The sequence below is a fragment of the Tigriopus californicus genome, chromosome 8 (assembly GCF_007210705.1).
Source record: "Tigriopus californicus strain San Diego chromosome 8, Tcal_SD_v2.1, whole genome shotgun sequence".
NCBI lineage: Eukaryota > Metazoa > Arthropoda > Copepoda > Harpacticoida > Harpacticidae > Tigriopus > Tigriopus californicus.
This window is the reverse complement of record NC_081447.1, coordinates 4,592,678-4,606,358: the sequence shown is the minus strand read 5'-3', so window position 1 is coordinate 4,606,358 and position 13,681 is coordinate 4,592,678. Positions and strand designations below refer to the sequence as shown.

Sequence of the window (13,681 nt, the reverse complement as noted above, 5' to 3'; positions counted from 1 at the left end):
AGAGAAAAGATTCAGATTTCAATTTTCCTGTTTTATCAACATGGTTGAGTTTAAGGGTTGGTTCCTTGAGGAGTAGGGAATTAATTTCTTGAGAAGGAGGTTCTTCTTTCCACTACCTTATGGGTTGCCTGGCCAAGATTTAACGAACTTGGCGTGGAATGTAGCAATTAAAGTTCATGTCAGTCATTGTCTCTTGGCCAAGGGGTTCCAAAGTCTCTTGAAACAGTTTCAGAACCTAAGGAAATGTCGGAAAAGATCTTTGAAGATAATTTACCACATGTCCCATTAAATCAGCAACATGTAAATAGACAGTTGTCCAAAATTCTTGGTTAATTCACGCACGGCGTAAACAAAACATTGGTGTAATGGCAAGGGAAATTGCAAAATATTGCAGGTTATATACGCACATGCTTAATATCGTCAGCACTCGAGTCTTTTATTTGACTTTGTAAAAATTGGCTGGACTCTAGTCTTTTAAAAAGGACTCGTCAAAATAATTTTCACATTTTTCGTCAAATTTCGTCATGAAACGGACTTTGTTCCGTCATGAATTTACCGTGTAAGAAAGCAGCCCTTGAATATTGATTTCACTAGTCTTGGTGAAAAACCAGTTGAGTCTTTTTGTTTGGCTTGAGTCTATTAAAAGACTCCTGTCCCCATCCAGACTCGAGTCTTATGCCGGACTCGACTCGAGTCCGGTAATTCCCGTTTCTTTGTTCTTCAATGTTGCAATTACCTTTCTTTTTTCTTTTAAAGAGATCAAAGTCAATCACTCTTTGTTTCAAGTTCACCTTTACCAAAAGCCTTTAAACTCGCAAAAAAGATGTCTTTAGGTTTTGTGATTCATGAAATTAAGTTCCGTTCTAGATGTATTCTCCTCGACGTAAGGAAGTCAAAAGCAGATTGGTGGAGTGGAATCTACACATTACGCTGCATTGTTGACTACCAAATGAAATTGATAAGTGTTTTAAGAACTGAATGTGTGATTCGATGTTGCGTTTTTTATCGTTTGAAAATATGTTTTATGAATTAAATGGAAATTAGCGCCATTGGGAGGTTTCATCAGTGTCAACAAATATGTTAACCTACAAAGACATCTTGAAAAGTGTAATTTAAATAACGACTATCCAAGGGTCAGTTAAAGGTGCTCTAATAACAATCATCCTTTGCCTAAGATATCTATTATTCAATAAATAGGTTTATCATCTTGATTAACGATTCATAAATAGCAGCAAGACAAACTTTTCTCTTTTTTTGGCTATTTCTTACATTCTCAAAGCAACTCCAAATCCTGAACATAACTCTTTGATTCTTGAAATGATAGCACTGTTAGAGACCACCAAATGCTCAAGTCTGATGATTAATAAAATGAATCTAACCCATTTTAGGGTTTTGAATGAGAATATGGCGACACGAACGCACATCTATATTGTATCCTGTATCAAATCAAAGCTGAAGACGAAAAACAATAGAATTAGCTATTTTAATATACAATGCACAAAAGCACAAAATATTACATATTGACTTTTCAAAGGTTTGATTGGATGACTCCGACATGTCAGTCCAGAGATAGTATTACGGTGCAAAGTGTGTACAAACAGGGCTTGAACCAATTCTGAACCGGTTCTTTCCATGGTTTGAAAGAAGTGAACATAATATAAAATATTCCACGGGTTTGACGAAAGGAAAATCAGGGTGATATTTCAAGGCTGACTGACTGGTTTCCGTCATGAAACTAGTAATGCCATACGTTACAGAAAATGTAAATTGATAACCGAACTTGCAGACTCCCATGATTATTTTTTTTCACATCAGTAGCAAATAGTTCACTACATTTGAGATAGAGCTTTCAAAAATAACTTGGAGAAAAGCTTTATTCATTATTTCTTTCCCACGTCTAAAACAGTAACGGAAAATAAGTAACGGGAATGGAAAGGCCAAAACAACCGTTCCGTTACTGTTACCGTCACTTTTTCAGAAAAGTAATGTTACCGGTAGTGTTGCTCAAGAACTAACCCATTGCAAGTAGCTGCGTTACATGTAACGGAGTTACTCAAGCCCTGTGTACAAGTAGATAGTTCGTTTAGTTTTTTTCTAGAATTAAGAATTTCAAATCTTTAAACTGAATTTCCAGAAGTGGTGAGGATTGGGTAAAATGACCTACTTCAGATTTCAAAGACATCAGAAAGCCGTTTCACAATGCTTATTTATTGAAATACTCTGTGTCATTAGGGCACTGTCACGATATTATCAATATCTTACAATATAACACACACCCAAAGGCTTATTTTCGGACCTGACAAAATGGAAAACACTAAACCTTTTGTTAAATCGTTGAATATCTCAACACTTCTAAGCTCTCTTTCTCTCTCAGACAGGTTAGTCTGAACGCCAAAATATTTTTGTTTTTGAAAAAATGCTAGTACAAACGGCCGTATTGGTCCCAATTTCTACTTGGCATTAATTTCTTTTCAGTGTGCCAAGGAACCTGAATAAAAAAATAATAATAAAAATATGTTTCAACATGCATCAACACTTTTCAACTTCAGACCTGGACACAATTGATAGATTTCAAAAAGTAATTAAACTTTTCCTTGACTTGTTTGAAAATATCTAATTGGACATAGGAGTCCAAATGGTTAGTTAGCCTGGAGGAAAATGTGAAAACAAAAGTGGTGCATCTCATGGGCTTGTTGACCTACGTGCATGATTTTGCGTGGTCTGTCTCTGTAGATTTGAAACTGATATATTCTATGATTCATCTTCATCAAAAGAGTTTTAAAAAATGTGAAGCAAGTTGTTGCATCACAAGTAAAGGACATAATTGAACTTTTGTGAGATAAACTTAAAAAAAACAACTCTAAACATTTTTTTCATTAAACCTCTCCCTTCATTTTGACTTGGAGAATTATTATTTCACCCTCATATCTTCATTTCCATTGAGTTCGGGGAAGTTTAATGGAGCCTGGTGCCTTCCAAGATTGGATTGTCAATAAAAAGTGAAAGCAAGATTTAGACGTTTATTGAGTTCTTCAGATTTTATGGATTTTTTAAGCTCTCACAGGAATACTTTATCAAATTTGGTTCAGTAACACAAGAAGCAATGTCCACAATTCAATGAACATTAGCCTGTTCTTCCATGTCAATTGGACTTTTCATATTGAGAAAAAAGCTATCTGAAGCTTCATCCTTTATTTCAACAAAACTATTATATGTAACTCTGACTCCTTACTTTTAGCACTAAAATCTATAAAAGGTGAATCGTGGCCAAGTTCAAAAAGTTCTTTTTGTAACGAAGTCATTGCCAATTCTTTTATACTATGCCGCTATTTGATCATGTAAAAACTGCATTTTGTGGTTTGAAAAAAAAATCATTACATTCCCTGTAGCGGTTAGAAAAGCCCGTGAAAAACCAAACCAAAAAAAAAAATAAAAAACTTTCACTTCCGCCCTCTGATGACAAGTGATAAGAGTGATGAAGTGATCAAGAGTTGGTCTTTTTGGTGTTATCTACTTAACTAACCAAATCTGCAGTTGCAAAGATATTTGAAACCAGCCATGGTATTGGCAAATTATTATGTAGCAAAACAACAACAATCGGATGGTATCTACAGTTGTTCAGATACCGACAGCTTTCCGCGACAGTGACTGAAATTTTACCAACAGTTCGTGATTTATCTGAGTTCCAATGACTCATTCACTTTCTTAAACAAAATATTAATTGAAACTGCATAAGCTTGTCATCAGTTAATTTGGATAATTTGCGAATTAAAGATTTACTTATTCATCTCCATTTTACTCCAAATTTTACTCCATGGAATAACATCAGTTGTTCATGACACGCCCTATAGGAGGGGCGACTCTTGAGAGACATGCCATAAGCCGCAAGGAGAGCCCTAATTGTATTGACAAAGTTGCGGAGGTTCCTGTAAAAACTTACGTTATTGATAAAAGTTAGCACATAGGTCAAAATCCTCGTTGATTTTGAATCAAGCGTCAACTATACATAACTTGCTGCCGTGGACTCTCAGACGAATCTTTTTATCTGTATACCCGCTGTACAGTAACGAACGAGACCTAGAACGGCTTTTGTTAGCATTCCCACACCAACGTTAAGAAGCGCTGTAGAGCCGAGAAATTTGATACAGTCATTACATGAATAAATGTTTTACTTTTTTAATAGTGGCTCACAGGAAATCTGTTTATGAATATCAATGGTAGAAAGATGCATGAACCAGGAACGATAGAAAAACACCTTTAAAGGTAACCCACTAACTCTGCTATGTGTTTCTTTATGCAATGGGCTTTGCATTCTATCCGCGTTTGGATCGCACGAATTAAGCTCGTATTTAAAAAAAAGGAACTTGGTTTGCAAAAGAAATTGGTAGAATCAGACTCGAAATTCGCTAAGTTTTCAAAACCATAAACAAAAGTCTTCTGCAAGATACTTTCCCAATCGGCTAAAATACTTGCTATAAAAGCAAGAGTTGCAAAGACCACTAACTGCATGTGCTTTCAATTTGTTATATACGGAGCGCAGAGCGCGTGGTTCCAGTTTTGGAACCACGAGTCTTTATCGACGTCTGGCAGCGCTCTCAGATTTGCAGCCAATTTTAAGCGTATACTAGATACTCTGAAAATCGCACAGACAACCTTGACATACATTCGGTTGAAGGAGTGCATCCAATAAGTATAGACAAGGTGAACCCTACCAATACATCCAACATAATTGTTGAATATAAACAGAGCACACCACTATTTTCCTCTGCATTCTGAGCAAAGAAAGTACAAATGATTTGACCGTTGCCAGCCAATTATGGGCACATTATGGTACAATGCAGGAAATTGGGTGGGTGGAACGGCTCGTTTGGTCGTATCTCCAACTCTCAGTGGGTATTGGGCTTTGTTCCACGTTTGCAGTGAGGCCAAAGATCCAGTTGATTGATTCACCGCCTTGACCTCATCCTTGAAGAGCCAATACCACATTCAATATGGGCATAATTACGAACTTCTAGAAATTTGGACGGTGAACGGGCTTCCCGCCAAATCGGTCTGCTCTTGGTCACAGCAAATTGAAGCCACTTTTCTAAATGAAGTAAGAAAATAAGAAAAGTAGATCTCTTCAATCAAAGGCAGGTCTTTTTAAACTATTTAATTCTAAAGCTTGTTTCAAAGTTATGACGTCAAAAGCTTTTGTAGCTGACCAAGAGCAGGCTGAAAAATCGAATTTTATGTAGTGATAATAACATAGCTTTGAAGAAATCTCTTGAGTTCCTCAAACACAGTTTTGAGCTCAAATATGGCCAAGATGGCCTATTTTTCATCACCTATTTTCAGCTATGGTTGCGATCCTTTCTGGAGGTAATTTTCAATAAAGTGAATGGTTCAGAAGATACGAAACTTTCGTTTCCGTTCGCAGTCCACATCGTTAGAAGTCCGTGGCATAATACAAGCCTGGTAGTACTTAGGGCAAAGATTAAGTAAGAGGCGTCAATTGGGACTAGAATCCCCATCTAAATCACCCAAGGGAAGGCAATATTTTCAAAAATAGAACACAAGGCTAAGAAAACCTGGTTTCATTAATTGAGGCTAATTTTGACGAGTACCATTCAAAGAAGCTCTAGCTTCTCTCCTCGGATAGTCTGTGTCTACTCAGGTCTACTATGAATACGTTTGGGATTGGAAAACGATGAGAAATGACCAAGAGAAAGAGCCTGGAAAACCATTTTTTATTGGTTGCTCATTCCACACATAGAGAGTGAGGAGAGTAGTAGGCCTGATTCGTCAAAGACTGGGCTGATTGATGGTCGCCCAATGAGTGCTTCACCATCCAGATGTGTACGATGGTTGTATGGTTGTATTTTCACATCGGGCATGACACTAAGTGCGAGATACTTTTGCTCTTCAATCCCAACATCCATCTGAACTCGAAATTGGAGTGCGACATATGCTCTTTTTCTGGTTGTATCTGTCATTATATGAACCATCTGGGAGAAAGATGGAAAGAGTGAGAAATGAACCAGATTAGGTGGGTTCGCTTGCATTTTACTTGGAACAGCTCTTTGAAAGCCTGGTTGCCTTTTTTTCCTTTCTTTTTGTTTTGTTATTTTGCTCGAAATCTGGGTGCTGAGGCTTGTCAAATAAAGTTTCCATTCGAGAATGAAAGTGAGCATTCTTCAGCCTTCTTTTCAGCTTTTATTATTGTGCAAGCCGGACAAAAAGTTACATTGGGACTTGGATTAGTATGAAAGAGAATGGATGTCAAAAAATAAATTTAACATCATCCATCTGTCGGGAGCAGTCTTAGTTAGTTGAAGGGCCTAACCAACAAAAAAAAGCGAGTCAGAAAAGAGGTCCTCCTCCTACGCAATAGAACTTATGAGCTACTATGTAAATGAAAATAACTATGGCTTTAGGTTGCGACATTGAGCTTGGCGAATTTGTTTCGAAAAAAACCTCGCCCACTACGTTTCTTCTCAATAAAGATCTTAATGATATGAGATTTATATCTAAAATGTTGGCACTCTCGAATGGGACTGTCGCACTTTTTCACCAGAAAATATCTAACTAAAGCCCAAAAGTCCCTGAAAGAATTGAAACCAGTTACCACAACCTGCCTAATCCCTTGTGACATTTTCGAGCCAATTAGAAGAAGACCTGACTTCCCTATTCAGTCTCCTGTGATCGATCCCCTGGTTGCCTTGCTTCAATCACCCCCAAGGGCAAGACGATCTTCGAAACCCTAGCCAACCACTTTATAACCACAAGCAGTACCGCAGTGAAGAGAGCCTCAGTGTCTACCTTCCTCCATCCCTGTTTTTTTCTCATTCACCTCCCGTTTCGTTTCGTATCAGAGCCTTGGGCAACATCTGGGCTTATGAGCAGCTCGTGGAACCAATGTTCAGAGCGTGTGTTGCTCGTTGGTTCTGTAGAAGGATCCACAGCAGGAACGCGACGAGCGTAAGGAGATAGCGTTCCTGGTTTTGGCTACTTTGCTCGCTCGGGTTGGTTGGCGTGCAAGTCCGCACAAAATGGTTCAAGGAGGGATCGTGGTTGGCGAACCTGGAACCAGGCTTGAACTATTGCGCTACTTTCCTTCTTGTTTTTTTCGGGCTCACTCACTCGCTCGTTCGGGATGAAATGCTGGTGAGAAAACTTGTTTCATGCCGACAATCAAGACGTGAATGAGTGATCTATAGGGCCTATCCAGTGACATTGGTCCAAGTGTTGGGTTGGTTTTGGGAGTGAAGGAATGGGTGCCTGAGTGCAAGCTGGAGCGGCCAATTACGGTCAGAAGAGAAATGGTGGGAACCGCAGAGCATCTTATCGCCGGTTCTTCCAAGGTGAAGTTGTTTTTGTTGTGCCTTGAGGCCCACTTCCCAATCTTGGAAAGGTTCAGTTGAGAATTTGAGGTGGTGTGGATTCGACTCTGGTAACGTGCTCCGACTCTCAATTTCTGTGATGTTGTTGCCGTTCACGAGGAATCAAAACCAACGGGAGAGTGAGCGAGGGCTTTGTTGATTTTCACTCATTCCATTGGCTCGAATTGGAACGGGACTTTCATTTTTAGCCTGATATAAGATTTCCAAGATTGCCCTTGATTTATCACTCCTTGAGCTTGCACAAATGCAGCAACGCCATTCGTCAACATAGAGATTGGGAGGGCATCAGTTTCAATTTCAGTCTCACCCAACAAAATTGCTTTTGCGCTTATTGATCCCCGTTCCCAAAAAGCGTTCATGCGTGTGTTCCAATATTAGCCCAATATCATTCGCTCAACAACGGACGGTTCGGCTCGTTGTTTGCTCAATACTCGTGTTGATGAGGAGACTCCTGGATGCGATCTTCTACGTAGGAGTTTCTTGGTTCCTCCAACAACAGAGGAGTGCTAAAAGAATTTCGGCACTGGTCTTGGGTTCCGAGACAAGTATTGAAGTCAGATAAGGCCAGAGAGCTTTTGACGAGGCCTGGCTCAGGAACATTGGATCATCGGATCCATAAGGCTTTTTTATCTACGATGAGCTGGGCTAATTTGTAAGACCAAGCATTCTGTCAACTCTTTTTTCGAGCGTTGATGGCAAAGAAATGTCAAGATGAATTGAAGCCTCTTGAATCAAGGAGCAGCATCAGCAGCCATGATTTATGGGCTGTGATGTGGAACATCCAAATCCACCTCGGCTTGCATGTAAAACTTTCGCTATGCAAATATGGCGTGGCTGCCCAATTTCAAGTTGAACCAAACTTTTTCCTCTCCATTTCTTTCTCTCACACCCTCCAAACAAAACTCGAAAGGAAGGGCAAGTTCTCTTTGTGAGGCGGGAATCAACGATCAAGGGCTTAAAACAAATTCTCGAATTCCAAACTGCCAGACGTGCGAGTAAAGGAACCTGCGTGAAAATCAGCCAGCACTCGCAACCACAAATTCTCTCATGGGTCCACATAGACGTGTGCAAGTTCCAAGTGAGAATTAGAGACAGTTTTTCTTAGAGCTCGGAATGTGTTCCCGAGAGCCTCCATGCCTCTTATCCCATCTTATCCTACCCGGAGCCACTTCCATCAACTATCATTACCCCAAGAGGAGCACACATTTATTAGACAACGAAAGTGCCGTCAACTCATATCGTGATGTTGATTACCATGACGAAAAGACGCAGACATCGCCATCACCACCACAAAGCTCCTGAGCGGCTACTTCAAGAGCTTGACTTGCATTCTTGAGGGGCCTTTCTGGCCACTTGAGTTGAACAATCATTCATTATGCACGTGGTGAGCTCTGGAGGTGGAAAAAGAACCACTTATGGCAATACTAAGAGCTCCAAACAACAAAGCTCATCCTCCGGTGGAGGCGGAGGTGGAGGCGGAGGCGGAGGAGGGGGCTCTAATAGTAAGACTAACTCAGGCACTGTTTATCGAATCGGAAATAAGAAGTTCACTTTCGACGGGAAGGATGGAAAGACCTTGGACGATGTCATTGAGGTAAGACAAATGAGAGGTCTTTGTTTCCTGTTTCTCGTGTACAGTATTGCAATTACTGAACACTTGGAAGGGGTTTGTGACGATATAGGTAGTTACCACTGAGGTAGCATAAAGCATTTTGAATATTATTTTTTGTTTATTGTGGGTACCACTCAAATCACCATGAGTGAGTATGATATGTATAAATATTGTAAAATAATGTATGAAAGAAGATGAAGGAAACAAAGAAGAGGAAACAATATGTACACGAGTTTGGAAAATAGAAGTGAAAAGAACACCTTTAATTGTACCGAACCGTATGGCAATGGTTAAAATGCTTGTGTCTTTACTTAATCAAGGATCTGAACATTGCTGAACCGATTCATACAAAGGGGGCCAGAAATTACCGTATTTTCACACACCCTTGACTAACGAATCGATCAAACATTCAAATCAATTTTTCACTCATGAATTTCTGAACCATGCCAACTACATATCAGGTGTTTTTGACTATTAAACGGTCGGGAGTCTTTTTTAGTCGACCGTGCGCGGGACAATTGTAACTCTCATGGTGGGTGAGCGCAAAGTAATTTGCTGCCCTCCTTTGCAAACTATGATGGAGTTCGTCGTAGTGATCACAAACAAAACAAAGAACTTTTTCCTTGAATGTTTCTTAATATGGTTGGTGTGAATCTACCATGACCGTCTGACTTGGTCCTTAAAAAGTAAATTAATCTTTATGCATGAATCTTTTGCTTAAAGTAGGGCATATAACTCTATAACTTTTGAGAAGTGAAAGGAAAATATAGACAGCTGACGTAACTCTTTGGAGCAAAATTATAGATGTAATGCACAGCCAACTTTAACCCCTTATATGGTTGAATTTGTCGTTTGTTTCAATTTACCAGGTTGCTGAAGCAAGCCATATTCTAAAAGTGAGCCAAGATGTTAATTAAGGGTCCGAATTACACCAGCAAAAATGATATTTCGCTTAGCTTGTAACACCACTCAATCGATTTTTGAAAATTCATTTGGATCACAGGGCAAGTTGCCAGTGTTGTTTGTCTAAGTTCTCTTTCTACAAAAATGCCCAAAATCAGGGTTAAACTGTACCATTTTCTTTGAGCTGCACTTTAAAATTGTCTCTAAAACTAAAAAAAACATACAGATGTGTCATTCTAATCGCGAATGTTTTATGGTCAGATGCCGTATGGCATGGATGGTCAGTGTATGACTAGACATGTATTGCTTAGAGAGGGAGTATTTATGTACAGGAAGATGAAACTATGAAGAGCAATTAGTGAAGGGGCGAAGTGATGACAAATGGCTGTGGATGACTTGAGTGAGAATAAAAGAGTGAAGAAGCTAAATAATCCAAGTGACTGAAACACTCCAAATTGTTGACAATAGCTCCTGTTCAGCATCAACTACATTCTCAATGATGCAGATATTCTATCGTGACCTTTTTGGCCTGGATCATTTTTGGACACTTAAAACAAGGGTAACTGAACAATCATTGCGGTCTAAAGAAAGTAAGTGATCAGAATGAGACAATTATTGTTTGGAAGCCTTTGGAACAACATTATCAGATTCAAGCAGTACTTGTTAGCGGACATACTCATCGGCGAAATGATTCTATGAAATGTGTTTCATTTTTCATGAACAAAGGCTCAATGTTCCACATCACCGATGGTTGTGAACAACCATTGGTTTAAATAATCTTTTACCTTTTTTTCTAAAAAAAAAGACACTGTGTAATATATAGCCAAAAACCTTATGGAAATGGAACAAGAACCACGATGAGATTGGTGAATATTCTACTGTCTGTTTTCCGTACCTTTGCATCTTTGCGTCCTTCCTATTTCCGGGAAACACTCTGAAGGTCACCGCTACATACGTTGGTCAATGAACCATTTACACAAAAATGATGATAGAAAGCAGAAACACACAAGATAAAATATTCGAAAGGTCACAAAAAATGAATGCATACCAGTATGACTATGAATGAGCAGAATCAAGCACGATCAAAAGCCTTTGAACAGACCAAAATAAAATCAGTAAATAGGGCAAATTCCAGAATTCAGCATTGCTAGATTTATAACTTCCTATGGATTGTTGGACAGAATCAGCCTGAATGCTCTGCATTCTCAGTTTCTGAAGGTTGCCTTGATATGTGGGTTTGATATGAGTTTCATTCAACTGAATGTAATTATAAAAATATCAAAGTCAATCATATTAGCCCACATTTATTAAACAGCAAAGCCACAAAATTGGCTAATATAGTAGGAATCCAAAACTGCAACCAAAATGTTAAGCGTGTTGCATTGCTACCACTATCGGATCGCCCCTTTTCTAAAACTCAAAAAGTCGTATTTCAAAACTATTTTTAATGAAATACTAGAAATGTAATGAGAAAATCAAAATTCCCTGAAAAGTCTCCATTTAAACGAATACACTCGAGTAAACTTTTCTTAGTGAACGAGGCAAAATTTGGCTAATAACACGAACGAATAAGCTTATTCGTCCAGGTTCTGGTCCGTACTCATTATCGATGATCACCGCCCCTCCTGTCCAACCTCATTAGTTCAACGAGTACTGGAATGGTACAAAACCACTGGCCTTCCCAAGCATACTGTTAATTAGCCTGGTAATGGAGTCATAATCCGAAGAGGTAGCTAAATTGATAGAGTATACATTAGAAAAACAGCCTTTGAGACAATGGCTATCTCGTCCCTTGAACCAACATTCTTCACATTGCAAGCACCCCATGCATCAATAGCAACCATTTCTAAGTAACGTTAATCAACTACCCATCAAATATTGGGCATGCCGTTTCTAGAGAAGTCTGTTCTTGATTTTGGAGTACTTACAAGGTGTTATAGAAAAAGGCCCCCCCCCAAAATGTACGCCCCTTTCTCTTCATTCTAGGAATTGGTGGCAACATCCGCGAGTGATCGCAATTGGAAGGGCATGTTCATTGCCACAATTGTGATCTTGGCCGTGTTAGGCCTCATTGTCTTGTCTGTCATCCTTCTCACGCCCCCACAGGATCAAAGGCCAACGGGCCGAAAGATCTCCTTTGGCGACTTTCTTTCCGGGAATCTGTCCGGGAACCATTTCAACGGTACTTGGATATCAGGTAAGACGATCGAACATCCCTTGGAGCCCGGAGCATTTGACCCTCCCACTCATGCTCTCCGCTCAGACAAGCAAACAGATCGATGGACGTACGCACATGCCTCACCTTGATGGATTCTTGAAGGGATCGTTAGACACAGTGAGCATGGAAACATGTACTCCAAAGGCTGTTTTCTTCGGTTTCCATTCCTGAGAATGAGAAAAGAACAGCTCAAGGAGGCACAACGAGGATTTGCTAATGCGAGTGAGGGCCTACAAGAAACCATTGCCGCTCAGGTCTGGGTTTAATGGAAGGTTGACTGACCCAAACGAGGTGGCCAGCATTTCACCTTTCCAGACGGCCCGAGCCCTTCTTGTCAATAAAGTAGACAAACGATCCCGAAATCCACTTTTTCACGGTCCCGCAATACATCACTCAAACAAGAGGATCTCTTCCTCTCCACTTTTCCAGCTTGAAGCAGTTCCGAGATGGCCCCGGGATATTACCATTACAATGTAGGCCATTAAATCGAGTAAAAGAAAGAGGGTCTGGCAGCTTGGCACGTTTACAAAATGCCAAACCTGAAAAGGCTCGGACCAGATGCGATTCGACTGAAAAAAGGTCGCAAAATATCAAGTGTACCTACGTAATACTCAATCGCCTTTGGGTTTGGTGCCTTCGCCAAAGGCCGATTGAATTCGCCCCATTCGCGGTTCATTGGCTCTTTGACGATCAAAGAACTTGGAGCACAACTTTTCGTCAAGGGAAATTGGCCATCTAAGCAAGTGGAACCAACTTTTGGATTAGGACCATCTTATTGGTGATTCTGCGGATGCCAATTTCACACCAAACACCCCATATTTGATATATGGCTTTGAACATATCATCAACCACGTTCAACAATGAATTGTCAAAAAGACGCGAATTTGTGTCTCCGCCATTAGTTCAATATTTTTAGCGATTTGTATGGTCACAAATTGCCTCTTAAGGTTTCAACCTCCGAAATTTGCCAGGTCCCTTCTAACGGATGTCATCCGCTTGCTTTTGTAGACGATCATTAATCAAGACCAAACAAACACAGAGCTTAAAAACAGTCACCTGAAAATAAGATTCTCACGTCCTGTACTGACTGTTTACATCATATTAACCTTTGTTGTTAAAGGCCGATATTTGAAGGTATTTAGCTTCGACCTTTCTCCCTCTAAAAATAGCTAAAGACCTGGTCTTGGTATCGAGCCAGTGACAACTTATTAGCTAATTGATTCACATGTCGACTGATTAATGTTCCAAGGAATCTTTCGTCCCGGAATCTGAAATTCACTGCATTTAAAGGGTGTTCTTACCAAGTAGTGGAAGGTTATTGAGCAACGATGTCGTTTTCCTGTAAACATCAGAATGATGAGGCATCAACAAATATTGGCTCGTAAACAATAAGAAAGCACACGAATGACCGCATTTTCCTCCTGATTCAGCGCTTCCAAAAGATCTGGTTAGTCAGGCCTTTTACCAGGAAGCTGATCACTTCCAAGTACTAGCTCTACAAACAGATCAAACACTACAAATATGTCTCACAATTAGCCATTTGTCATGAACAGAAAGGAAAAAAGC

General features: G+C 39.8%; 1 protein-coding gene across 1 annotated transcript in view; it reads left to right on the top strand.

Annotated features, from left to right (window-relative positions):
- Nucleotides 1–7,522: 7,522 nt before the first annotated feature.
- The window catches only part of LOC131884795 (venom dipeptidyl peptidase 4-like), an 11,333-nt gene continuing 5,174 nt past the window's right edge, over nucleotides 7,523–13,681 (top strand). Inside the window, exons 1-2 of the mRNA XM_059232681.1 lie at nucleotides 7,523–8,976; nucleotides 11,884–12,182. Coding sequence (XP_059088664.1) covers nucleotides 8,758–8,976; nucleotides 11,884–12,182 — 518 coding nt within the window. The 5' untranslated portion in view covers nucleotides 7,523–8,757. The remainder of the gene's footprint in view (nucleotides 8,977–11,883; nucleotides 12,183–13,681) is intronic.